General features: G+C 48.7%; 1 protein-coding gene across 4 annotated transcripts in view; it reads right to left on the reverse strand.

Annotated features, from left to right (window-relative positions):
* Positions 1-3,756: 3,756 nt before the first annotated feature.
* The window catches only part of Ptpn11 (protein tyrosine phosphatase non-receptor type 11), an 86,749-nt gene continuing 62,514 nt past the window's right edge, over positions 3,757-27,991 (reverse strand). For 2 of the 4 annotated variants that reach the window (XM_047560850.1, XM_047560849.1), the window contains exons 11-16: positions 24,745-24,899; positions 23,660-23,727; positions 23,010-23,161; positions 10,747-10,859; positions 9,081-9,182; positions 3,757-7,778 (exon numbers count right to left, since the gene is read on the reverse strand). In XM_047560850.1, the coding sequence (XP_047416806.1) occupies positions 9,113-9,182; positions 10,747-10,859; positions 23,010-23,161; positions 23,660-23,727; positions 24,745-24,899 (558 nt within the window). In that variant the 3' untranslated portion in view covers positions 3,757-7,778; positions 9,081-9,112. Of the gene's footprint in view, positions 7,779-9,080; positions 9,183-10,746; positions 10,860-23,009; positions 23,162-23,659; positions 23,728-24,744; positions 24,912-27,991 lie in introns of all 4 variants that reach the window. The other 2 variants (XM_047560848.1, XM_047560847.1) reach the window with 1 other exon arrangement.

The following is a 27,991-nucleotide window of genomic DNA, read 5'->3' on the forward strand; positions in this document are numbered from 1 at the left end:
GCCCAGGCACCATGGCGGGCACCGGCCACGTGGCAGTGGGCAGAACCGGCAGTGGAGGGGACCCCTTCCCAGGGTTAGAAATAAACTGGGGGCTGGGGCTCAGTGGGGGCACTTGCCCAGCGTGGGTGAGGCCGAGTTCCAACCCCGGTACTGCAAAAGAAGAAGAGAGACAATGCACATGAGCCTGCGGACGGTATGGGTGCACAATTATTGCTTAGCTAGTGACGGGCATTTTCGTTCCTCTGTTGCCCTCGTCTTGATCCAGGCCCTCCGGAGCTGTGTGTGCGTCCTCTCTCCTCTCGAGGGCAGAAAGCCCTTGGAGACAGGGACGGAGACCCACACTTATTTTGTATTCCCCAGAGCACCCAGGCTGTGCCTGGCTCACATGCTCACTGAAACGGGATGACGCGGGTGAGTTCGTGCTCTGGATGCGAATCATGCTCACCGTAAGGCCAAAGCGGCCCGGCTCCCGCAGGCACACCATGCCAGGCAGCCCAGGAAGGGAACGCTACCAAAACTGACCCTGGTGACTCCATAGGCCCAGCTGTGTCCGGCGTAAAGAACGAAATTTCTCTATCTGTAAATTCAAAGCGAGACACAGACCTCAGCAGGAAAACTTTATATCCAGGGGCAGAAAGGGCACACGGAGCAGGTGAAAAGCTGCTCGGCCTCTCGCCTAAGAGCAATGCAGACTGTCATTTCTCACCCATCCGACTGACAAGGGTAGAAGAGTTGGATGTCGTGACCTCGATCAAGGTGTAGGAAAACAGGCTGTCAGGGACCTAACTGGGTCCAGCCTCACTGGGTGACGATCTGGCATTATTTATCCCAAGTGACACACGCCAAAGTCTTGCACCGAGGCTTTTAGAGCAGGACGTGTTCAAAGTGGCTGGTGGCACTTGTGTGCGATTCGGAAGCATTGCCGAGGCGGGAGGGATCTTCCACCGCATCCTGCTGTCAGCCTTTTCCGCCTTGTTGTGCGTGAATATACTATTTGAAAAATACACGAAAATTGTAAGATTCGGAAGAGCTTTACGCCCCGTAGGAGGGCTTTACAAACAAAGCCAGGACCAGGCTGCAGCTCCCTGGAAGAGCGCCTGCCTACCCTTCAGGAAGCCCGGGGTCGCCCCCAGCACCAAAGCCAAACAAAATCTGTGAGCTCGGTGAAGACAGCACTGAAATGCAGTGACTCATTCCACACTACGAGGTCCGCTAAGGAATTCCAGCTCGGTTAAAGCCGCGGAGAGACGCGGATCCAGCATAGAGACACTGACACGTGTCCGGACTACAGTTGCACAGGGCACTGGAGAGTGCCAGAAAGATCTTCTGCATAGTCATGGGCATCTCCTCTGTTCAGAGAGAAATGGGGGAGCAGGAGCTGAACACACAGTCACGTGCCTCCCAAGGTCTGGATTTCTAGAGAGAGATCCAGAGAAGCTGGCCTTGACTGAAGCCACAGGGAGCAGACAGGTACTCCATCGGGCTCTCTGCGCATGCACAAGCACAGAGGACCCTCCCACTGGCAGGAATAGCACCCAGGGCCCCTCCTCTGAATCTTAACCCGCTACCGATTCCTGCAACCATCCCTGCCAGCAACACCCTTGCCATCGCCTCCTCTGACCCCATGACAATACCTGCAGGCTCCTGCCTCTCCTCTTCGTTCATGCCGGCATCTGACCTCCAGAGCAGAGTTCACCATTGCCACGTGGAAGAGGATGTGAAACCAAAACCACTCCTTTCCGTTCTGTATGACCACGAAATACCAGGTAGGGTTGGCATCAGTTCCGGGCATCACCTGCGGTTCCTTTGTCCATAAACCGCCAGCAGGTCTTGCAGGACAGTATTGCTTTCTTATGACCCCTATTTTAACAGCTGCATTTTTTTAAAAAAAATATTTTTAGTTGTAGATGAACACAATATCTTATTTATTTTTTATGTGGTGCTGAGACTCGAACCCAGTGCCTCACACGTGCTAGGCAAGCGCTCTACCACTGAGCCACGACCCCAGCCCAGTAGCTGCATTTTTTTTTTTTTTTTTTTTTTTTGTGTGGTGCTGGGGATCGAAACCGGGGCCTTGTGCTTGCAAGGCAAGCACTCTGCCGACTGAGCTATCTCCCCAGCCCTGCATTGTTTAATTTAAAAAGAATCTTAAGTGACACACAACTGCACATAGTTAGGCAGCACAGTGGGGTATCTCGAAACATGTACAATGTAATGTACATGTAATTTACGCTTATGGCTTTTAAGCATTTATCATTTCTTTGTATTGGGAACATTCAAAATTCCTCCTACTAGTTATTTTGAAATGCATGATTGTTGCCCACGGGCTCCAGAACATTCTTCCTCCTGTCCAGCTACAGCCCTCTACGCGCTCACCCTGCTCTCTCCGCCGTGGCTGTGTTCATAGTGCAATAGTATTTGAGGATTTGAATAGTCAGGCCTCAAGTGACACCAACATCAGATCGTTGGTCACTATGCTGTCACCACTGAGCAAACAGCAGGTATCATCCACTCAGTGTGTTTTGCCAATTCAGTGTTTGGAAACGTAGCTGGTTCCTAGGGAATGAAAAAGAGCCTCTGCAATAAAGCGGTTTGCCTGAGGTCCCCTGGACCACCCTCAGGGTCAAGGGCACGGACATGCCCTGGGATCCGAGCAGGCTCTTCGCCAGGAACTCTCTCGTTGCCAAGTTGAGCGAGCACGTGGCTCTCGGCATTGTGGGGATTCCCGCTCTGCCTTTCATTTCAAATCTACTTCTGAAGAGGAGTCACTGCTAGAAGGTTCTTTCATGGTCTAAGGACGGGTCCTGGCCACCAGCCTCTGTGTCCCACCCAAGCTCTCAGGGGACAGCACGGACCCGGGCATCTCCAGGCCAACAGTGGGCACAGCTGCTTCTGAGCCCCCAGGGCTGGACACCAAATGGTACAGCAGTGTGACAACCCAGGGGAGGCCCCCCCAGGGAAGTTAGGTTCCCTGCGACCCCCCTGCGGCCCCTCTTCCTGACTCTGCTTATTGGGAAGAGCCGTCTAACTTCATCTTGGCCCAAGGCACCTTCAGAAGTGCATCACAAGGACACCTGGCTGCCTTCTGACGTGGTGGACAGCCACTAAACCCGGTATCTTTGGGGTCTGCTCGACCCAGTGTCTGGCACAGGTGTGGTGGCTGGCGTTGTTCACAAATGAAGTAAAGCGGCTAGGCCAGCAGGATCTGACGACACGCATGAAGTGACTCAGTCGGGATGCAGAGGGGATGCAGAGGGGCCGCAGCGTCTTACAGCAGAAATAATGCAAATCGCAGAACTGATCGCTGTTTTGTTTTACGATTTCTTTCTGCTGGTGCCAGTGTACACTGTTGTCAGAAGACAACGGCCTCCTTGCAACATGGCCTAAACCTGTTCTCAAGAGAAGCACCGCCAACCTGTATCAGACTTCACCCCTCCCACAAGCCTCCCTGATCACCCCTTACCTGCACTCCACCCAATCCTGTGTGTTTCCTGATCACTTCTGTAGTTGACGCAGACACACCTTAAGCCTTACTTGGGCGTCAGTTGGAAAGGGCATTCCCTTTCTGTCTCCTACAGCTCCATTCTGGAGTGGGCGCTCAGTGACCCCTGAGGACTGGTTCCTCAGCCCGTAACCCAGGGCACCTTCTAGCTCAGAGCAGCTTGATGTCAGCCTGGTGCCCCGAGTGAGGGGCTGAGAGACCTCCCTCCCCAATTTCTCCCTGGACACTTCGGATGAAGTGAATGACACATACCATCATATAAGAAAATGGTTTTATTCCTAATTTTTAGTTCCATACAGTTTACAAATACACTTTACTCTGATAATGTAGCTTTGCAACTAGCAAAGCAGTTGAACTAACACCCATAAATATAGGTGGGGAGACAGTTAACATTCACTACTGTTTCTCTACATAAACTACTCTTTTAATGTCATTTTCTAAAAAACAACTGCAAATAGACTACATAACATACGTGGGCAAAAAGGCAATTAAGTGAATCTCTTGAAACACTAAATGTATAATAAACAGCATATTATCAACATTTACATGATTTACATCAAAATGATGACATCCTAAAATGTATTCCTTTTAAAGGATAGATTTATCAATAAAATATTACATATCTTTTAATACTCTGGTACAATACTTCTTCATACAATGCAGGAAAATTAAATGTAGGCCTAGTCATCAGCTTAATAAAGGATCCTTTTCCATTAGCTTTTATTAATAAAAGAATCACAATTAGGTCATAAATAAACAGGCAAATTATTAATTACATGATTTGAGGTTTAGGATGGAAACTTGTAAAAATTAGTCTGATACACAGCATAGTTATACGACACACTAAAACCAACTGTTTATTATTTTTGCCTTGTGTGAACTGCCCGGAGCAAAGAAGGAACAGACTTTTTAGCGATGGAAGATACAATAAAGCATGTTTTAGGACTCATTTTTCAAGAGGAAGAAGGAAAAAGATTTCGACAGACTCAAGGGCTACTAGAGATCCCAGGAACGGCGCCTCCAGACCGAGGAGGCGTGTGCTTCTGTAAAACCCCACTCTCGCCAAGCTGGGCACAGCCGCGCTGGGCTCATCCTCCACCAGGCCCATGCTTCCTGTGGGTCACCCGCCTACCAGCTCACTTCTCCACAGCACAGCTTTCCACACAGGATGTCACGATAGTTCTTAAAATCCCCAGTAAAATGAAACCCGAAAGCAACCTTCATGATTTTCTTGGCTGTTGCAAAGCAACTGGGTACAGACACCAAGAAAGTCCTACTTACAGTCTCTCGCCCCGTTCTGCCATGGTTGAAGAGCCACTGAGTTCAGTGGGAGAGGTGACCTTGGGTGCCAGGAGAGTCACACACTGAACATGAGGGGCCTTTTTATTTTTATTTTTCTAAAAAGCTATTAAGACTCTGAAATTTGGCTTTAAAAAAAAAAAAAAAAAAACAATACCATGTGGTAGATAATTTTTTCACCCCAAATATAAAATCCTATGCTTATAATCTTAAAATACTCAGCCAGCTCTGGTTTATTGTGCATATTTCATGCCCACCAACAATACAGAAGTGGCTGCACACCTGTACCTGTCTCACCTTTCCAGGTAACCTGGGCCACCAATGACTGACGGCACTGGCCCGGGGCCCGGGGACTTCCTCGTGAACCACCTCCTTGGAACTTCCCTTTGCATGCTTCCTAACCCACACCTCAAGCTACCCCATCTTGCCAGCCCTGTCTGGTTCCACCACGTGCACAGCGACCTCCCTGAGCACCTGCAATCACCTCTTACCAAACGCACGACAGACTTCAGCAGCCCTCCAGGAGCCTTCTCCTGGCGTCAGTTCCCTTAATAACAGGAGAGTTTGCTGGAATCTAAACGAAATCAGTGTGCGAGATCACTTATCTCCATTCTGAGTGCAAAAGCAGCCTACCTGAAGCGACAAGCAGAGATGTTAACGCAGCAGATCGTTTGTCCGGTCAAGCCCTGGTATGCTGGTGAAGGACTGCCCCCAGAGTCCACAGCCAAAACACTACCACAAAATCAAAACTGAGTCAATTGGACAACGCAGTAAAAAGAACAGGGTGCAAGATCCTGGCTGCGAATGCCGAGCTGGAAACATCACAGGCTTGACGAGAAGACAGTGGTCATTATGTTGCCTACCAGGGTGACTCGGGCCACACCTGCCCCTGAAGCATCCTACGTTCAATATATGGGGAGGGGCATCAATGTTCATTTTATCTCTGAAAATGGCAGCCACAGCCCTCCCCAAACTACCTCAGGGAGTGAAAGTCCTCAGAAAAGAGTGACCACCGGGATAGTCCTGCCATTCAGGGGCCAGAGCAAGGAGAATCTGAGTAAAGAAACCACGACTTCCCAGCAAAGCTGTGTCACACGTGATGGTTACAAAAGTCAACCCCCAATGCGTTCATCAACATACTCGCACTGAACGATGATCTAACACTTGAGGCAAAGAGGGACGTCTCTGGAGAAGGCACTTACGGTAGCACATCAGCAAGTCCCACGGCTGCGTACACAAAGCAGGCCTGGCCAGGGCGGCTCCCTCCCGCCGCCGCCTGACTGCGCAGAGGGAGGCCGGACACAACACCGGTGGCATTCAGATGGCATCACGGACACCACGGCCTGCAAGGATGGGCGGATTCTGTCTCAAATGCTCTGTCCCCAAACATATCTGTCCTTACAAGACCAGTTGTCCCTAGTGCTGGCTCGGAATATGTGCGCAGAGCTGGCAGTCATCCAGAAAGAAGCTTCTTGAAGGCTCTGTCTCTCAGTCTGACCTGTAGCTTCTACCAGCTACTGTAAGCAGCAGCAGCTTCCCAAGGTCCTTGGCAGCTGGTTGCACGGCACTGATTGTGATGGTCTGTTAGACTGTGGCCCCCAGGGAACTGCACCTCCACCTCACACCCTCTTACTTGGCTGGGCCATGGAAGGGAGGCTGCGGCAGCTCTGGCCCGAGTCGGAAGGATGGCCAATTCTGCCTCAAGCTCGCGGGAGCTCTGAGCAGGCAGGTGACAGGCCTCACTGCCCCACAGAGGCCGCATGGAAGACAGACCCTGGAGACTCCAGCAGAGAGGAAAGCCCAGCCATCCCAGCGTCTCAGCGGACCTGCCAGCCACAAGTGACCCCCGCAAGACCAGCCGAAGAACAGCTCAGCTGAGCCCAGCTCAGACTGAACAGGGCGTGGGTGAGCAACCGAGGCCTGTTTACAACACAAGACAATCACTCAGAAGCAAAGGAAATAGGGCAACTATTTTCCCATCATGAATATCTGTCAACAGCTGAACAGTAACTGGTCATCACTAAGAAAACACACCTCTTATCCTAATTCACACATTTCCATGATTTTTTTTTCCCATGACTTTTTTTAATGGTGATGTGAACATAGAAAGTCAACTTCTGACAGTCTCACACACTGGCTTAAAGACCATTTAGCCAAAAAAGAAGGAAGCCCCCAACACAAGTTATCCACTAGGGATAAGGTTATGGCTGAATGTGTCCCCAGAGTTCACGCATTAGAAACTTAATCTCCACTGCAACGGTGTTGAGAGGTGGGGCCTGGGAGAGGCGATCAGGTCACAGGACTCTGCCACCATGAGAGGGTGGACTCGTTTTAAAACCAGGCTCAGTCCTCTCTGGCTCTCCCTCGGCATGCGACGCAGCACTGAGGCCCCCCGCAGAAGCCCCTCACCCTGGCTTTCCCAGCCTCCAGACCTGGGAGACACAAAGCTGTCCATTGAGAATCTCCCAGTCCGTGGTGGTCTGTAGGCAACACAGAACAGATTAAGACAGCAGGCGACGGTGAGTGGAATGGTTCCCACTACTCAAGATGCTGTTAATTTTCCCAAGTCATTTCTTTTTCCAAGTGTCCCACTGTCCCCAACAAAGAGAGAAGGAAAAAAAAAAAAAAAAAAAAAAAAAAAAAACATCAAATTGGTTAAGGTTATTAAAAAAATAAAACTGCCCATAACTTGAACTTGAAGCCCCATAACCTCTAAAATACAGAGCACAATTTAATTGCTTTCTTGATTTAAAACAAACTTCTATAAAATATAACACTGTCTACATTGTAGAGATGATTTCTTCGTATCTGAGGAAATGAACTGCTGAGTTAGAATACAGTGGTCTTTAAATGGTTGCAAATTTCAGTTATCAAAGGTAGTCAGCTACAGTGCCAGCTTTCCAAATCCAAATTCATTCTTCACGTAGACTCTCTCGCATCTGTTCTTGATCTTTAGGGAGAAGGTAAAAGTCCACATCTGGGGAAGAATAAGTTAGAATGTTTAAGGAGCATACATTTAAAAACTTAGTAAAGCATGAGTTTTGTTATGTTTTCAGTGCTGGGGCAGAACCAGGGCTTTGCCTGGGTCAGGCAAGGATTTGTGACTATCTCGGCAGCTGGGTCTACAAACCAGCCTCCTTGCTGCCCCTCAGCCTCTACTTTCTTCTCCAGGCTGGACTGAGTTCACAGTTCATTAACAGTAAAATCAAATATAGAATTAACTATGCAAGGGATAGGCTGGCACTCATGCCAGGAAAACAGCTGACGGCAGTAGCAGGGGGTCACTGTTCCTGCAGCACTTATTAGACTTGGTTGGTCATCAGGGCACAGTCTGCTGGCACCTGGGCAGCACCAGGTCCCAGCACCAGGTGGGTGGGAGTCAGGATACCTGGGAGTTCTCATTCCCGTTGGCCCTCAAGACCCGTCCCATCCCAGAAGTGAAAACATGGAGCTGCACCCCTAGTCCCAAACTACTGAAAGGCAGATCTGAGGACTTAAATACATTACGCACTGAGATAGGAATTTCAACATGAAATATACTATGAGTTTCTAACTTATCATTAAAACATACAGCTAGGCGTGATGGCAACGCCAGTAATCAGCAACTCAGGAGGCTGAAGCAGGAGGATCACAGGTTCAAGGCCAGCTTGGGCAACTTAGCAAGACCCCATCTCAAAATAAGAAACAAAAGGGTTGGGGAAGTAGCTCAGTGGCAGAACACCCCTGGTTCGATCTCCAGCACCAAACAACAACAAAAATAAACCACATATTTGGATTCCAGTCTACAAACATGATTGACAGGGAGGAGACACATTAGGATATGGATTCCCAGCAGCAGAATTGACCCAGTTGGAGGTCAAAAGGGTCTTCATATCTCACCGCCAGTCAGGGGCCATCAGGGATGAAAACTCAGATATCCTGACTCCTACCCATCTGATGCTGCCCAGGTACCAACAGGTTGTGCCCAGCACCCCTGGTTAACCAACCAGCTCTAATAAATGCTACGGGAACAAAGACCCCCACCCAACCCCTTAGCTACCGCTCAGCTGCTTTCCTGGCATGAGTGCCAGCCTTATCCCTTGCAAGATTAATTCTGTATTTGATTTTGCTACTTAGTGAACCATAAATGCAGTCCAGCCTAGAGAAGGAAGTAGCAAGGAAGCTGGTTTGTAAAACCCAATTATAGTGCACTTTGCTGAAACATTCACGAATTCCTTGCCTGCTTAAAATTGCCACAATTACAGAAGCGATTCACCAAGGGTGCACTGGCACCGAATACCTAGTTTTGGGCTGCAGTTCCCGCGGCTCTTCTCATCTGAAGCTCTTCTGCTGCTGCATCAGGCCCACGTTCTCATAGACTCTGGCATTGTCCTCTCTCATTCTGCAGGATGAAGGAAAAGGGGCATGTACAAAACACAGGCACGCTGCGCGCTCACGTGGTGCCTGCGCAGCACACGCTACCCTGTGGGAACCACCCGGTGTGCTGCAGACACCTTCTTGCCACCAGAGCAGACATTCCTGGAAGGGATGAAAGACACACAGCAGTGTCAACAGGCAGTGACGGGGTAGCAGGAGCCGCCAGCCCCTGTGCTCCCTGGGTAGGGAGGAAATGGGGGGTCCCCAGGTGGCGGAGCATGGAGCCCTGCAGGACGAGGCTGTGCGTCAGACCATGAAGAGGTGGGACACCTACATACAGAAAGGAGCCACTGTCACTTCCAGCAGAGGCATCAGAAAAGGCAAGAGCTCCAAGACGGGGAAGTGGCCGCAGCCGAGAGGGATGAGAGCTCCTCACAGCCTCAGCTCCGGCGCCGAGGAGCAGGGCCTAGGGCCCAAGAGCTCAGGCTTCTTTCTGCTGAGCACAGAGAGGGGATCAGAGTGGTCCAGGCAGACAGGGACCCCAGCAGCTGTGGGTGCTGGCCTGAGGTGGCACCCCACAGTGGGTGGAGGGATCAGGCATGGAGGGATAACCAGCCTGCCAATCACTCGCCTGCCACAGTAAGGAGGGAGTGGCTGGAACCCATTCTGTCAGGCACACGAGCGGAAGGTTGTCTGGCTTTCTGTTCCGCCACAGATGACTACAGACATCGATTTAAAATACCAACTTCCCAGTCATTCCACTGGGACAGGAAACGCAGGCGGAAGGAAGAGGTGGCTTGGATAAGGGCATACTTCTGTTCTGTCATTTCATTTCAATGTTAAACAGAAACCGAATGTAAACACAAGCCTCTCTCTCCTACCTGAGACATTTGGACACAAAATTAAAGTCAGCAGGGCTTTAAAGATCCACATCAGAAGCAAATAGAGACAAGACTCTTAGGGGAAAACAGAAAGTAAATGTTACACTAAAGAGTGACTTTGGAATATGCAGAAAGACAATGACTCACAAGGGTTATCACATGATCAGGGCTTAAACAAGGGGTCAGCAAAGTTTTCCTGGAAGGCCAGGAGGTGGACAGAGCAGGCTCTGCAGGCCACGGTCTCTGTCGTGTTACTTTTAGGACCTTTCTTTTGCCTAGATGTGGCCTGCAGGCTGCAGCGGGCTGACCTCCGGTGTAAACGCCCGCAGCACAGCGCTGCCTGGCGGAACCTCAGCAGCCACGGCGAGCCCGCACGTTAATGGCCAATCCACTTCCTTCTATTCAGAAAGTCTCAGCACGTCCACAAGGGGCGCTGCCGCCCTCTGCCGCCCTCTGCCGCAGCCCCCGCCCCTGCAAACCTGGATCCCTCTCGGAGGGTCACCACGATAAGCTCGACTCCCACCCTCCCGCGGCATGGCGGCCACCTTCAGCTCTGGCAAGTGCAGGCTCTGCTGGGACGGCGCTGCACGATCGGCAGACTCGCCAGCCACCGCGGGAGGCCTGCACTGTAGGCTTGTCAGCGTTGCTCTGAAACCGTTAGGTGACGCACAGGTCCAGGCAGAAAGAGGGTCCTTCGTGGCTACTTACTCTGCACAGGGCGGCGTTGGGGTGCAAGGCAGCAGGGGACTCTGGTCGCCACTCGTCTGGTCCGCTAGGGAATATTTAATGTTGGTATATTCGTGCCCTTTCCTCTTGCTTTTCTGAAAGTTCAAAAAGCACAGATTTGAAGAACCGTGACTTTTTTATAGAAATAAGGGAGCAAAAAGGTATTTCACCAAAAGGTGAAAAAAAGAGACAGCTGACAGGTTAGATCTTTGAGAAACTGATATTTTGACCCAGCTGTTAGGGAACTCACCTTCTCTGTAAATACGCCACCGGGAGGAAAGTCCATCTGAACCACACGATTTAAAGACACCAGGGTCACACGCTGAACTGCTTACTGCGCCCTGAGCCTGACACACTGTCTCTGGCTAAGAGAGGACTCGCACTTCCTGTGCCACGTCCGCAGTGACATTTCAGGGTTCATGTGCAACCCACTTAACGATTTTCAGGTAAAAAGCTGAGAAGGGAGCTCCAGAAATAAACTCACTCCAAGCAGAAAGGACACACAGGGACAACAGATGGTTCCACCGTGAGGAGGGAAGTGACGATGCCCTTGGCCCCACCTCCCGGTCCCAGGAAAGACACCTGAACAGTGAAACTTCATTTTGGCTCAAATGATGCCCTGGGGGTGGAGGGAGGCCCAAGGAACAAACCAACCAACCCAGTGCAACGTGAGCTCCGCAGGGATGGGGCGGACTGCATCTAGTGGAACTCCTGGTTGGATTTGTCACCCTTTCTACTCCTGTGTTCACCTAGAAACAACCAGCTCTGGAAGTCTGTCTGTCAAATGGGCATCATCACACAACGCTGCTTCAGTTTAGGGTGGCTCGGGAAGGCGCCAAGTGCAGGCGGCATGGCCTCGTCACATACCGACTGACACATGGGAACGTCCATCCACTGCAGGCTAAACTGGTGCCGTCACTTGGATGCACAATTAGTTAATGGAAGCAGTACTGACTAGTTAGTATTTAGTAAAAATGAGAAGACATATGTCTTGCAATCCTGAATATCTACTCCTCACTGAGAAACCCACGTGTCTAAGACCCAAACTGTACAAGGATGGCCTGGGACAGGCTACACTTAAGAATGTCAGACCAAACAAAGGAATGGGACACATTCATACTGTAAAATAATATGCACCAGAGAACAGGAACCAACACAGGCATGTGGACCAAAATTGATTCTATCAACAACGTTAAGGGGAAACGGGCAGCACCACAGTGGAGCCATGGGCTGCAAGCTGGGAGAACATTCCACACAGGCAGTGTGGATGCTGTGTGGAGATACTTGTGCATTAAAATGTAAATGAGCCCCTGAGGCTGGTGATTTGCTTTCAGGCTGGTGTAGGAAACATTCCTCAAGCTTATCTGACAGCAGTTGATGATACCATGGTCTAAGTAAGCCAAACAGTCTGGACAGAGAAACTGAGGTCACGGTAAAGATTCGCCATGGAATGAAGGTCTCTGCAGCTGCTGAGGCTGAGCTAGGAGCTGAGGGGAGGCCTCCCTCTGGCAAGCATCCCAGCAAGCTGTGGTGTAGGCTGCTCACACTGCCTTGCCTCATGCTGTGTGCTGGAGCTTGCCATCCCCCAGGCCTTTGTCTCAGACCTGTTGCTGGGCAGAACTGCTTAGGCATGCTTGGTTTGCTTACATTATCTCGACGTACAGTTCACCTACAGGCTGACTCTGTTATGCTTTAACGAGCGTGTTAACCTGATTGGATAATGTGCCTATATATGTTCTGTACTATCCTAAGTAAAATTAGATCTGTGCCTTCAGAGCCCGATCTCCGATGTCGGAGTGCACTGGGTAGGCATCAACGTCCTCACCCTCAGTGGACCCCTGTCTCCGAACATCTATAGGCTGGGGGTTGAGGTGAGTGAGGGATCTGCAGGAGGGGTCAAAGGGAAAACCACCTGGACCCATTCCACTAGATATTTTTAGAAGAGGGGAAAAAACCTTTAAAGAGCTGGCGTAGTGGCACATGCCTGTCATCCCAGCAGCTGGGGAGGCTGAGGCAGGAGGATGGCAAGTTCAAAGCCAGCCTCAGCAATTTAGTGAGACACTAAGCAGCTCAGTGAGACTCTGCCTCTAGATAAAGTACAAAATAGGGCTGGGGATGTGGCTCGGTGGCTGAGCGTCCCTGAGTTCAATCCCTGGTACCCGCCCCCCCTCCAAAAAAAAACTTTAAAGAAATGTGACAAAGCCAAAGTCCAATTATGGGTTGTGATACTGGACTTCTAAATTTTTTCAAAATAAAATGTAAAGCATAAAAGAAATCCATCAGGACTGTATCTTTTTTCTCCCCTACTCAAACCCACAAAAGCAACAACTGCTCATGGAAAAGTCCATCACCCACGGAAGTGGGGACACTACCACTCCGGTCTGTGAACTTCAAGGCGACCCTACTTTAATGCCAAGAAACCTGGACCAAAACAAGAAGCAGACCTGGCATATTCACACTCAGACCCCAGCAGGGAAAAGAAGCCCCTGAAGGTCAGAATCGCAGAGGTGGAAGGCTGTGGTCACTCGCTGGGGACACAGGCGGGCCATGGGCAGTGGAGATGCCCTGTAGAGAGCCAGCTGCACAGAGCAGACACTCCACATTCTGAGGGACTTTCCTGGCTGGGGCTGACGGGAAGTGGGGGAGCACATGAGCCCTCTGATAAACCACAGAGCTGCCCTCCATGTCCACAGGGGCCACCGCTCCAGATCCAACCAACCATGGATCAGAACTCTCCAGGAAAAAACCGTACGTACCTACACGTACGGGCTTCCCTGGTGTCGCCCTCTGGCCCTCACAGCGTACCAGTCACTCCTCGGAGCAGCCGCCTGGAGAGGCGGTACAGGTTCTGCGCAGCACCGGCCACTACGGAGCCGAGCTGGAGTCGCCACAGGCTGCGGTCCCCACGGGGGCCTAGGGGCCTGGAACTGCCCTCGGATGCTGAGGGATGAATGTACTTGGTGAGGAGTCTCAGTGACTCCTGAGCACTGACACACGGGTGTGCTCCCAGGACAAAGGTGACAAAGCACCTTTGTGACACTTGTGACATTTGTGACAAAGCACAAATACAAGTCAAAGCCGTTGCCCTCAGCCACCCTCCCCTCCTCACTGAGAACCCACTAATACATAAATTAAATAACAAAAACAGTTAAACAGGCCTGCGTTGTGCCAGCCACCGTTTGAATGCCATCTCTTCGATTTTCACAGTCACCTTTTAACTACATACTTTCACTGACCCCATTTTACAGATGAAAAAGTTACCACTTCTAGATCCTGCCCTTAGAAGAGTAGTTGGCAAAATAATGGCATGGGGGACCCTTTAGCCCAGGGCCTTTTAAGGGCTTCAAGATAAGAGCTTTTACATTTTTAAAAGGTTCTAAACAAACAAAGGAAAAGCACCCGAGGCAGAGAGAACAGCAGCCTGCAAAGCCTAGTGGTCCTCTCTGAGCCTTTACAGGTCTGGGGATTCCTGCCTTAACAGGACTGCCCTCTGCCTCCTGAGCTTCCTGCAACTGCATGGAAAAGGGAACATTCTAGAGGACAAAGGAGCAACAAACAGAACGTGCCTGGGTCCCCTGATGACCCAGGGAACAGAGCTGCCCTACACCCTGGTCCCCAAAATGCCTGTCAGATCAGACTTGTATGTAGAAGAGAAATTAGCTTCTAAGTTAGTCACTAATATTTAGCATGTTAAAGCAGCCAAACCAATTTTTTAACTGATAAAGCAGTTATTAGAGAATTTACAAGATACCCAAGGTGAGAATGTTTTGTTTAGTTTATGTAGTTTGTAAAATTTTTAGCAACTATTTTTTTAAAAAAACTAAAGACCACTGAACACAGTAATTCCTGTACTACCAGCTACTCCAGAGGCTGAGGATAGCAAGTTCAAGGCCAGTCTGGGCAATTGTGCAAGACCTTTTCAAATAATAAATAATAAATAAAGAAGCTTGGGGGTGTATCTCAATAGTAGAATGCCCAGGGCTCAATGCCTAGCACAGACAGAAAGAAAGAAAGAAAAAAAGAAAAGAAAGAATAAAAACTAAAATTTGGTGGATAACAACCTCTAAAAAGATACCATAGATTTTCTGCACTGAAATAATTATTTACACGAGAAACAATCTTTAGAAAGATACAATATAGCCAGGTGCAGTGGATTACCCCTATAATCCCAGCAACTCAATGGGAATCTAAGGCAAGAGGTCACAAGTTCAAGGCCAGTCTGAGCAACTGGGTAAGACCTTTTCTCAAAATAAAAAATAAAAAGAGCTGGGGATGTAGCTCAATGATAGAGCACCCCTGGGTTCAATTCCCTGTACTGTTGGAAGGGGGGGTTGAAGAAAAAGATACAGTATAATTTAAAATGAAATATTAAGGCAGCAATATCCAAAAACTCAATCATCTAATTAATTTAATTAAATATTAAATGGAAGAACTGGCAGAGAATATTATTTTAAAACTTATTCTACAGTTTAAGAATCTTAATTCATTTCAAATAAAAATCTTAACTATATAATAAATATAAACTTGCTTTGTTATTCAATATTTCTTTTAAATTATAGTTTTAAAAAAAAAGTGACATAAGATCTATCCTGTGAGCAAGCTTTTAAAAGTACAGTACAGTACTGTCAACTATATACACACTGTTATACAGTAGATCTCTAGAGCTTTCTCTTCGTGCATTACAGAACCTCTAGACCCATCGACGGCAGTTTCCCTTCCGCCCTCCTTACTACCTTCTTAAAAATCGGAATCAACATTTCTACATGAAGTGATGACAATTTTCTAAAGAGGAGTAATTAATGCAAATGGCATAGGAATTATTTCAATGAATCAAAGTAGCCCAAGGAAAAGCATCAGAATGCTAGAATTTCTTTAGCTTACTTAAATAAAATTGATTCACAGATCAGAGGAGCTTGGCTCTTGGCTGTCTCTTTGAACAGCCCAGGTGCCTCATAGATCAAGAGGAAGTCTCTGGCTGGGGTTGTGGCTCAGTGGTAGAGCGCTTGCCTGGCATGTGTGAGGCACTGGGTTTGATCCTAAGCACCGCATATACATAAATAAAATAAAGGTCCATCAACAACTAAAAAAATATATTTTAAAAAGTCCTTCTTTAAAAAAAAAAAAAAGAGGAAGTCTCAGGGGACAGAGGTTGTCTGTCTTACTTCGTTTTTGGAGGGTGGAGGGTAGCGTGTCTCTGAGGCCTAGAACATAATGCGAATCTGATCTGTCCTCCACCCAAACCCAATGACGTGGCACGTTAGCAGGTCTTCTGCCTTGTCTGTCAGTCTTCAGGCTTTGCCCACATTGAGAAGAGGGAGCCACCATGAGGCCCCACAATCCCGGGAGAAACGCCCTTCCATGTGAAGTGACTGATTACTTTCAAACTCTGAATTATAAAACGCCCAAAGTCAAGAGCAGGAAGAAGGGTAGGATGGAAACCGTCCTGTCTGGGTGACAGAGCAGCGATGTCACATCCACTCACAATCTCACTGGCCCTACTTCTTTCAGAGACCCACGCAAGCCCCCGGCCTGGGCAAACCGCCTTCCACTCCCACCGACGCAGCCAGCAGCCTCTTCCTGGCCCCTGCGGCGGCCCAAGCCGGGTCCCCTGGTTCATCTCCCTCAAGCCAGAGTGTTCGGTTCCACTGAGGTCTTTTTATGTCATTCCTCTATCTTAAGCTCCTCAGTGACTTCCCATCTCCCTCAGTATAAGTCTAAACTCCGTAATACGGCTCACAAGTCCCGACATCGCCCACCCAAGTAAAACTCTGCTCTCTGCTTCCTTTTCCAATCTCGCCCCTCGCCCCTGCGTTCCCCGCCCCCCTGCATCCCTCTTGTCCAGGCCCACTGAACTTACCCCCGCTTGTATCCCCAGGTCTGGTACCGTGCCTGGCCAGTCCAATCTGCTTTAATAAATGTGCAGAAGAATGAACATTTCTTGGGGGGAGGGTCCTGGGGATTGAATCCAGGGGCACTTAACCACTGAGCCACATCCCCAGCCCTTTTTAATTTTTCTTTTGAGAAAGGATCTCACTAAGTTGCTTAGGGTTGCACTGAATTGCAGAGGCTGGCTTTGAACTCGTGATCCTCCTGCCTCAGCCTCCCAAGCTGCTGGCATCACCACGCCTGGCTGAGAATGAACACATGTGAAGAGGCCTTTTCATTGGATCAAGGAGACTGCAGAAGACACACAGAAAAGCGCGAGTCCAGGGGAGCAAATAAAACCCTCGGGGTACGTGGGGTATGGTCAGTTCCGTGAGGCAGCAGGCATGTCCACACTACTCACTGCTGCATCCTCAGCATCAGATCAGTGTCTGCAACCCTAACCCTAACCCAAAAATTTCATAAAGGAATAATACCAGAGCAAAAGAGAATAGTCCAAAACACAGGCAGCTGAATGGTGAGTACCACACCAGGCCAGTTCAAGTCTCACTTAATTTAAGTTGCAACAATTTAAATTCAGCCTGGGGCTGGGGCTGGGGCTCAGTGGTAGAGCGCTTGCCTAGCATGTGTGAGGCACTGAGTTCGAACCTCAGCACCGCATAAAAGTAAATGAATAAAATAAAGGTGTTGCGTCCATCTATAATAAAAAAAAAATGTAAATAAAATCTCTATGCTGGCCTTGTTGTCACTGCAGGATCTATAAAAGTAACTTCTGCCCTACGGTCCAACTCGCTCCAAAGGAGACGCTGAGGCCTCTGCCCTGCATCTTAAAACGTGCTCCCATGGGCTCCATGAAGCAGAGCGGTTGGCAATTCTCAAACTGGTTTTTTTCAGAGTTGAATAAATGAGCAAACCAGTTGTAGGTGACAGGAGTGAGGTTCCTCCCTTCGAGGGATCACGGTTACAAACGAGCCGGGAGGCCAAAGTGCACCTGCAGTACGGGATCTGTCACATCAGGATGAACTCCTGTTCGGCTCCACACACACAGACGGGCAGGGCCAGCAGCAAAGGCAGGCACGTGTGTGCTCACGGACTGTATACAGGCGGAGTCCCTAGCCGTCTGCTGAGAAGGCCTGGAAGTAGTGATCCCAGTAGCACTGAGCTCAGCCAACACCCAGGTTCAGTTTTTAAACGCTGATTTCCCATAAAAGGAAGGAGGGGACTCCGTAGAAAACTGGTTGAGTCTAGGGTGGAGCAGGGGACATTAAAACAAGCCCTGGAACATCCTGTGGAGCCAGTGAGTAAGGCAGAGCTCAGAGACAAACGGGTCCGTGCATGCCAGCTGAAGAAGCTCCTGATGGCCAGGGTGCAGCGGTGTGAGCAACAGAATAATAGCACAGTATTAAATCATGGACCAAAGCACAAAAGAGTACACACGGGTCTGGACTGATACAACTCAATGAACAATACATAAGTAGAGAAGGGCACAAATCTTCCTCTAAAAGAATTCTAAATATTTTAGGTAGTCCCACCCGATCCAGGAGACACAGTTTGATTCTGCTTCCCTCGGGTATGGGGACCTCATGCCTCACGTCTAAGGAACAGAAGGAGCAGGAGCAGAGTTATCTCAGCAGTTCGAGAAACGTGCAGGGAGAACCTACGCCGAGTGATGGCAGCACTCCCCCCAAGTCAGGAGGACACTGCGTGATAACCCAGTACACCATAGGACCAGAAAACCAAGACTAACCCAACCTGAGAAAATCAGTACTCTTCAAAACTATCAAGGTCTCTGGGTGCAGTGGTGCACGCCTGTAACCCCAGCAACTCAGGAGGCTGAGGCAGGAGGATTGCAAGTTTGAGGTCAGCCTCGGCAACTTAGCAAGGCCCTGTCTCAAAATTTTTTTTAAAAGTTGGTGGGGGGGCGTGGTTGGGGATGTAACTTAGAGGTAAAGCACCCCTGGGTTCAATCCCTAGTACAAAAAAAAAAAAAAAAAAAAGCTGTCAAGGTCATAAAAAACAAAGAACAACCAAGAAAGTATCAAGGGGGAGGAAGGGGAGGAAGTGCTGGGAGGGATACTGGCCGAATTCCATTGCTGCGTTGTTTGCGTGACAACAGATCCCACCCTTACCTACTATAACGCACCCATTAAAGCACGTGGGGAAAACAAGAAAGTATCGCAGATCAGAGAAGATGAGACAGAAGAGGAAACTGGTCTCCATACAGGATGAAATCCCGTGGTACAGCACATGTCTAGTACGCGCAAGGCCCTGATTTGATCCTCAGCACCAGAGTGAGCAAAGCAAAACAAATTCTAGAGCCCAGGGTTAACTTATTCAGTTCTGATAAATGGTTATGTACAAAGTTAACTCCAGAGAAAATTGGGTGAAGGGTCTATCAGAACTACGTGTGTGTGAGCGTGCACGCGTGTGTGAATAAGGTTACATAAAGAGAGAGCTTGAAAAGGCTTCATTCCAAAGAAAGCATACAAACGGCTAAAAGGTATATGAAAAGGTGCTCAACATCACTGGTCAGCAGGGAAATGAAAATTAAAACCACAATAATGAGATATCGCTTCCTACCTGTTAGGAGGTTATTATTAAAAAGCCGAACGTTAACAAGTGTTGGCACCATGAGGAGAAAAGGGGACCCTTACAGGTTATCAGTAGGACTGAAAATTGTTAAAGACTATTACGGGGAAAGTATGAAGGTTCCTCAAAAAATCAAAGTAAGAACTACCACGTGATCCAGCAAGCCAACTACTATGGTATATATTCAAAAGCAATGACCTCAGATACCTGCAGTCCCAAGTCTCTACAGTATCATTCACCATCACCAAGATTTGGAAACTATCCAGGGGTCCATGGATGGATGAATGGACCAAGAAAACGTGGTCCATATACACAGTGAATACTGTTCAGCTTAAAAAAGAAGGAAATCCACTTGCCACAACATGGATGGACTGGAGGACTTCATGCTAAGTGAAAGAAGCCAGGCGGAGAAGGCAGCACTGCGGGATCCCACCTCCACGCGGAATCTAAGTTGAAGTCCTGGCAACCGAGATTGAAACAGCGGTTGCAGGGGTTGGGGCGGGGAAAGAGGGAGACACAGGGCTGAGGATGCGAATCTGCAGTCCTAGGATGAGTAAGTACCATGTGGTGACTCCAGAGAGCACAGCATCCGTGTGCTAAGCAGGCAGATCTTAAGTATTCTCACCACACACGAGAAGAAGTGTGTGGCGCTGGACCTGTAACTCACCTGAAGGTGGCCATCATTTCACAATGTCCATGCGTTTCTAATGCACTGTGCAACCTGAACAAATAATTCCTTGTCAGTGATAGTTTAGAACTGAGAAAAAAGACAATGATGGAAATAGAAAACTGGCCTTTGGCAAATACAATGATAATCTTTTCTGGCAATCATCAATGAATGTAAAATTAGTAAGCAACCAGTATAAGAAACAGGTTACTTCCACAATCTCAAGTGTCTACCTAAGATATTAACTGAAAAGGAAAAATGAGTAAATTTCACTTAACTCAGGCAATCCAAGTTAGCTCCCCCAGGAATTAATCAAATCAGCCATATGCTTCCAAGGTGCTGTACCAAGGACACAAGACTTCTGTGATGGTCCTGCCGAAAGGGAATCCTGAATCTCATAAGAGGAAATACACAAATCCAAACCAAGGGCCGTCCTACCCAACAACTGGCCTGACCTCTTTAAAAACAAAGGAGAGGGGAGACTCTTCAAAATGAAGGTCATGAAGGCTGAGGGGGAGCGTGAGAAACCGCTCCAGGGGAGACCAGAGACACATGGCAACTAAGGCTCCGTGTGACTCTGGACCACAAACAGGAAGTTAGCAGGACAACCCAGCAAGAACCGACCATGATCTGTAGGTAAAATACTAGTTTTTTATCAATGTTCCCATTTTGATAATTATGATTATGTAAGAGAATATCCTTATTTTTTGGAAATACATATCAGAGTACCTAGAAGCCAAGAGGCATGAATGTTTGCAACGTACAACATTCCGTTTTAAAAATTTATATATAGCTTTTATAAAAACTTAAGGAGAAAAGGAATGAATGATAAAGTAACTGTTAAAAATGCTAATATTCAGAAAAACTATGTAAAAGAAACTTCGCACTGTCTTTGCAAATAAAAAATAATTTTACTACTGTAAAAATAACAAACTGCCTCCAAGTAACGGGCAGAACGTGAGCAGCACTGTTAATAAAATGCGAGGCTCTGAGACTGCTCCATTGGCTTCCCCAGGCCTCCCACCTCTGCCTTTGTAGCTTCCCTCCTGGTGAGTCTCTGTTTCTCCACTTCCACTTTCTTTTCTTCATTTGTCCTTCTTTAGCAAATTCTGTCACTCTCAAACAGCCTTAACTCATCCTAACTTAGGAAATGACTATCACTCAAAATGATCAACTATCCTGAATGAGTTTTGTCCTTTGCTTAATTTAAAATGGGTTTAATTTAGATGGGTTTCATGTTTTTAATTTTTCCTAAAACCTTCTTTTTTCTTTTTCTTTTTTTTTTTTTTTTAGTTGTCAATGGACCTTTATTTTATTCACTTATTTATATGTGGTGCTGAGAATCGAACCCAGTGCCTCACACATGCTAGGCAAGCGCTCCACCACTGAGCCACAACCCCAGCCCTAATTTTTCCTAAAACCTTCCAATGAATGAAAGTACTTTCTTCTCACTTTACCCTGAACAACCAGAGAGAGAGTTCCTAGACTGATTCAAACTGCACAATGAAGACAACTATGCATTCCAGGACACTATTCTTAAAAATAAATAAGCTAAACCTGCTCATTTTTAAAAATCCAAAGGCTTATAATACCAACTAGTTGCCAATGTTGTCAATATACTTATTAACACAGTTCTGGTACATATGGGCACCAAAAAGTACTGGCTGAATGAGTAAAGACTGCAAGTATGCTCCGGGTGGGACAGGAACCTGCGCTTTCTAAATTCTGTAACACGGAAGTTATTAAAGAGCATGTTTTGCTTTTACTCCCCACAAGCAACCCCCACCACACACCCAAAAAAAAAAAAAAAAAAAAAGGCAACCATAAGGATTGTTTTTAATCGTTCCTAAATTTAACTTACAACTTCAGACTTGGGGTTATGAGAAAATCTAAGTGCCACAAAAGCTAGGAGAAGAGTCCCTCAATCCTCCAAACCAAATGAACAAACAAACAAAAATCAAGTAAGACTGGTTATGTGCTTAAAGATATTCCCAAATGTTTTCCAATTTATGGCAACAGGTCTCTTTAAAGTTATTAGCAGTCTTTTTCTCTGAATATCTTTTTGGTTTATAAACTATTCCTGGTCCAAATTATGTGTAACTGGAAGACATCTACAAGCAAACTTAGAGTAGCCATTTACATATTTCATAGCACTTAAAATAATTCAGAGGGCTAGGGACATAGCTGAGTAGCAGATGCCTGCCTGCCTAGCACAGGAAGGCCTGGATTCAATCCCCAGCACTACAAAAAAATAAAGGTCAAATTCAAATTCAAAGCACTAAAGTTCAGAACTAATAGCTAGTCAATTATTTGATCTTCTATTTCTCTAAATATACTGTTTCTGAAGATACTTTTGTCCAATGAAAGAACCTGGCACTTTTATCTGGACTGAGAATATACTGAACTAATTACCAGGCATCTTGCTCTGGCTCACCAAACTTTGCTGATGTGCTGCTATCCTGCCAGGCTAGAGATCTTTCCATTAGGTGGCAAACCCAGTTTGAGGTGAGCTTAACTCCCGTTTCTCTGGAAGGCAAACAACAGGACAAGCTCTGTTGCCATTTAGACACCACCCCGCCTGCAGCCGTGGAAGCAGGTTGGCGTGAGGGAAATCGGCACAGCTCCCGGAAGAGCAGTCCTCTCATCTCCCTCAGCTCAGTGCGTTCCTCATCAGCCCATCTTCGTGTCTGTTATGAATAGCTTCAGAGGGAAGGGCTCCAATCCAGCATTCTTCATCACGCCCAACTTATTAAAATCAAAATTTCACTGTTTCCAACTCAACTAAATTAGTGGTTCAAACTGCCATGTGCTATGAAGAGTAAGAGATGGAATCAGGATAAACGTGGCCAAGTTCAAAGCCAGAACAGGCTGAAAACGTCCAGGCTCTGAGTTCTAAGCTTGCCAGGTAACCCTGGAAAAATCCTAACCTTTCCCCAAGGTAGAGCCTCAACCTGTCAGACCAGGATGATGGCACAAGATGCCCCTCCCTACACTTTTCTAGCTGTGAAGTGGGGAATGATCACAGTTGCTCGCTCAAAAGGACGGCACGAGCAAGATGCCCAGAAAGGAAACGGAGCCCGCACGCCAGCCCCTCCAGGCCCGGTACCTGCTCCTCCTCGATCCTGCGCTGTAGTGTCTCAATGTAATGCTGGACGGCCATGTAGATAAACCGGTACTGCGCTTCTGTCTGCACCATCCCTGACCTCTGAGATCGCACCATCTGAATGGTTTTGGGGACATCAATGTCGCAGTCGACACCTACAAAGTAAACACGCGAAGACGAAGGAGCAATGCAGAGCCAGGACGCACTTACTTCCCGCGCAGCTTTCAGCAGGCTTGGAGGAAAGCAGATTGGGTCTTCACTGTTCCAGCTAACTCTGTCCCAAGGGCCACAGCAATGGGCTTCTAACAATGCCAACAATGCCAGCAGATGACATGACCGAGTGCTGGAGGTCAGAAGTCCCTCGCTTCCCAGTGGTACCAGTCCAAGTGGGTGGCTGAGAGAGACCCCACAGTGTGTGCAATAGAAGGTCACAGCAATGGAGGCCTCGGCTCCTGGGCTTCATTTTATGCAAAGGTTCACACAGCATCCCTTCTGCTCTCAGGCACACATACTGAAAGGGGAAGCCTTTGGCCCATATTTTTTACAAAAAATTTTTCACATTTGAATTCTCTTCCCCAGGCTGTACTCACTGACACCTTCCTTCCGTAACCTACAAACAGGAAGTGTGGCTTCCTGTCTTCCAGGTGACCTACCTTTCTCTCTGATGATGTCGATAAGGATATCAATCACAATGAACGTCCCCGTCCGGCCAATTCCAGCACTGTAGGCGGAAGGACAAAAAGCAGGGACAGGCAGTCACTCTTGGGGGTTTTATACTCAAAACCAAGCTATTTAAATGAACATAAATGATGTCTGCTCTTGGGAGTATTTATAAGACTGTCTATTTATATCTGCAAATACATTACCCAAGAGCACAGGGATCGGGGCTGGAGTTGGAGCTCAGTGGTAGAGCACTTGCCTGGCATGTGTGAGGTCCTGGGTTCGATCCTTAGCACCCCATATAAATAAACAAATAAAATAAAAAGTTCCATTGACAACTAAAAAATATTTAAAAAAAAAAAAAAAAGAGAGAGAGCACAGGGATTTGGAATCAGCACAACCTGCACCTGAGGCAAGTCCCTTCACCTCTCTGATCCTATCTCTCATCCATGAAATGGGGACAGCAGCTTACAATGCTGTTGTGAGGTTTGAACATAAACAATGTATGAAAAACATTGATCTCAGAGGCTGGCATTGAATAAGTGCTCAATAAATAACAGTTTTTGAAGAAACTGAATAAAGTTTCATATGCATCTACTTGCCCAACACATGAGTAAATTTAGGAAACCAAACTCTCCCCCGTATAGTCATGAAGCCCAAACAGGGGCCGGTAGGCCACAAACCCTGCTGTGGAGGCCAAGGCCCAGCTGGCATCACAGGCCCAGGTGGGAAGAGGTCAGAATCACACGAAGCAAGTGTATTGTCAGGGAAAACTAGATCTTTTTTACGTGGTAAAAGAGAACAGAACCACAATCAAACACACGAATCCTAAATTATTATATTAAAAGGAAAACTAAGCAACAATAACTAGACTGAGAGATCGTTAAGTACGGACTGTGTCCACCCACCCCACCTGGCAGTCCTGCAAGGCTGTGAGAAACAGGATTGGGGCAGTTCACCCACACCTCACACCTCACATTACCACGCCTAGACAGTAAAGGCTTCCTACGGGTGAAGCGCTGAGACGGGTAAGTAAAAGCCAGCCCTGGAGGAGCCCGGGGCAGGCTGTGGCCGTCACCTGCAGTGAACCACCACGGGGCCAGCGTCCATGATGCTCTCCTGCTTGTGGTGGACTTCTTCCAGGAAGTCCAGCACACCCCCGGGGTCGCTGGGCACGCCGTGGTCCGGCCAGGTCCGAAAGTGGTACTGCCAGACGGTTCTCTCCGTATTCCCCTGGAGTAGAGCCAAGAAAACCCAGAAAAGAATTAAATAAATCAAGGGGTTGAGGAGGCGCCAGGTGCCGGGCTTCCCTGGTCCTGCACCGGCCGCGTGCCACTTCCCGGTGCCCTCCGTCAGCTCCCAGGGTGCCGCGGCTGGGGTCCACTGGGCAGCCACGGGGCGGCTCACGCCAGTCAGGAGGACTGAGTAGGGCGGCAAGGGACAACTCCAGTCCCAACTCCCTCTACGTCGGCCCAGGGAACGTCCCCCTCCTCCTCACCTATGTGGCACTCAACGCCAAGGACTGAGGTCCCTCTCCCGGCAGCTGAGGAAACAGGTGTTCCCTCCAGACACTGCCATCTTTTGTGCACAACCTCCTGCCAGGTACACACATGCGCATCAGAGTCATGTTTTACACTCTTGTTTGGTGCCAAGGAGATAAGCAGCTGGGCTCTGCACGCAGACCACCGGGCGAAGGCTCCACTCCCAGGCCACCAGGCCACTACGGCCTCCCACATCTCCAAGCCACACTTGGATTGCGAACTGGGAATAATAATCTTCCTTGTGGCGACACCATGGTGAGCATTACGCGAGCTTACGGGAACACGGCCTCTGCCTGGCGAACAGTACACACTGGCGCACCGTGGCTATTTTGAGGACAGTGTAGAACATAAGGATCGACATGGCATCTAGGCTACGAAAAGTAAGCTGCAGGGTCTCTCCCGATTAGGTAACTGAAGCGGCACCCTTCATTGCTATGGCTTCTTCCTAAATGTCTAGACACAATCCAAGAAGCAAAGTGACATCTTTTTAAAGGGATTTAGAGAAAGAGAGAAAGAGATGGTAACTAGACCAGTTCTACCACCAGGGAACTTCAGTACGTCCATGGAACCTGAGCCATGAATGAGATCTTCCCCTGAGTCACACATTTAATTTGCTGATGCCATTCGGAATAAATGCCTTGATGTTACCGAGTAACCTAAAAATCAAGTGGCTGCACGGGTCACAGCGAGGCCAGTCAGGGGACAGGAGACCTGCCCAAGCCCCTCCGTGCATCCACGCCCCTCCTCCTTAGGAAATGGTCAGTGGGTCCCTGCCTGTCCTCCACCTTCCCAGGCAGTTGGCTTAAATGAGATCACTTTGCAGTACGTTAGAAAACACGTAAAATATTACACAAAAAGCAGATAATACCCAGCCAGGCCTATGGCACACGCCTGTAATCCCAGCTACTCAGGAGACTGAGGCAGGAGAATCACAAGTTCAAGGCCAGCTTCAGCGACTGAGCAAGACCCTGTCTCAAAATAAACTTTTAGAAGGTCTGGGGAGTGGCAGAGCACCCTTGGATTCAAGGAGGCAGAGAGGAGCACAGGCTCCTATCAGCCATGCAGGAGACACGACCAGTCCCATGTCCACGTCCCAGTCAGGGTGCAGAATATTCCCCGTTCCTGCTTCTCAAAAGCACCTGGCCACTAGATGAATGGTTCGCCACCAACATGAGGGAAAATCCACCTGCTGCTTGGAAACACCTGACAATGAGAGGAACCGCTTATCACGAAGTGAGGAGCCGAGCTGGACCCTTGATCCAGGGTCCTCGAAGTCCCTCGTCTGCTTGACAGCCACTTTTCCAGCTCCTCTCAAACCTCTGAGCAGACTGTGCCACCCGCCCTGCTGGTCCTCAGGCATGCCACGCCTTCTCCAGGCACAAGGCCAGCCCAGCTAGACCGCACCCGGGCACACAGCTCAGGAAGCCCACCGCCCGCTGGCCCTCCACTTCCACCTGCTCCTCCTGCCCTGCGCCTCCTGATCCAGCCGGGACTCCTGTGCCTCCACTCCCGACCTCTCCATCCACTGCCCCTGCACAAGGCCCCAGGGTGGACAAACCACCCACTTTCTCCACTGTGTGCCAAAGGAGCCGAGTACCCTTGAGAAAGTCACACAGCCAGGTGACCGCTCTCTCTCAACACTCATGTCCCCCACCTCAACAGGGCACGTGGCACTGCCCACAAATTTCTGGATTCTGTGCCTCCTCTACACAATGACTATTCCGCATTTTCCCACTTTCTTCAAATACTCCATTTCTTCTCATCCCCTTTCCCTCAGCTGATGGCCTTGCCTCACACCTCTGAGCGAATACAGAGTAAATTCCTCTCGGCTCCGCCATCAGGGTCCAGGGCGCCCACTCCTCTTGCCCTCTGGCTGCCATGGAAGAATGTCCCTCTATGCCCTGGGTCCCCTCCTGGCTCATCCCCCACCGCCTCCCTCACATTCGCCCCCCATTGCGAGCTTAAGTGACAAAAGGCTCCTGCTCCTCCTCAGCCCACCGCCACCCACCAGGCTTCTCAAGTCAGCAAACTGCCAGTCACCAAGGGCTCTCTGCTCCATCCTCTGCTCAAACCTCTCCACATCTTCCTCCACAGTCACCCCGACTGATCTGCCCTCGGGTGACCTGCCTCCACCCGAGGTCACACCCTGCCATCTCTACCCACCAACTGCAGCAGCCCATCAGTCCTCACCCCTGGGCCCCCTGAAGGCACCACTCCGTCCCCTCCAGTCCCACAGAGAGAGGGTGATCTTTTAAAAGCTCAACTCTGGGCTGGGGCTGGGGCTCAGTGGTAGAGCACTTGCCTAGCTGTGTGAGGCCCTGGGTTCGATTCTCAGCACCACATAAAAAGCAAATAAATAAAATAAAGGTATTGTGTCCACCTACAACTAAAAAAAAAATTTTTTTTAATTAAAAAAAAAAAAAAAAACTCAACTCTAACTGCAGCTGCCACAGTCTCAGGATGCACCCCACCCACCTTCCCCGACTCCACCCCTGGACACCGCTTCCTGTGCCCGCAGAAGCTCCTTGCACCCTCTAAGGTAGCCCCACCAAACCCTGCAGTTCCTCCTGTCCGGCCCTGATCACAGCTTTAATGACACGTCTGTACATGCGGCCAGTGGGCTGCCAGGAGAGTGGGAACTTGGGAGGGCAGAAACATCATCTGTTTTGTTCCCCAACGCTGTCTCCAGCACGTGACAGTGTTGGGAACCAAGAGGTCACTCAACAAATTTCTCTGAATTAACGAAGGTCCAAATGGCTGATGGACATCACTGTTCAGATGCTC

This window comes from Sciurus carolinensis, chromosome 8, assembly GCF_902686445.1.
Source record: "Sciurus carolinensis chromosome 8, mSciCar1.2, whole genome shotgun sequence".
In the NCBI taxonomy this organism is placed as follows: Eukaryota; Metazoa; Chordata; class Mammalia; order Rodentia; family Sciuridae; genus Sciurus; species Sciurus carolinensis.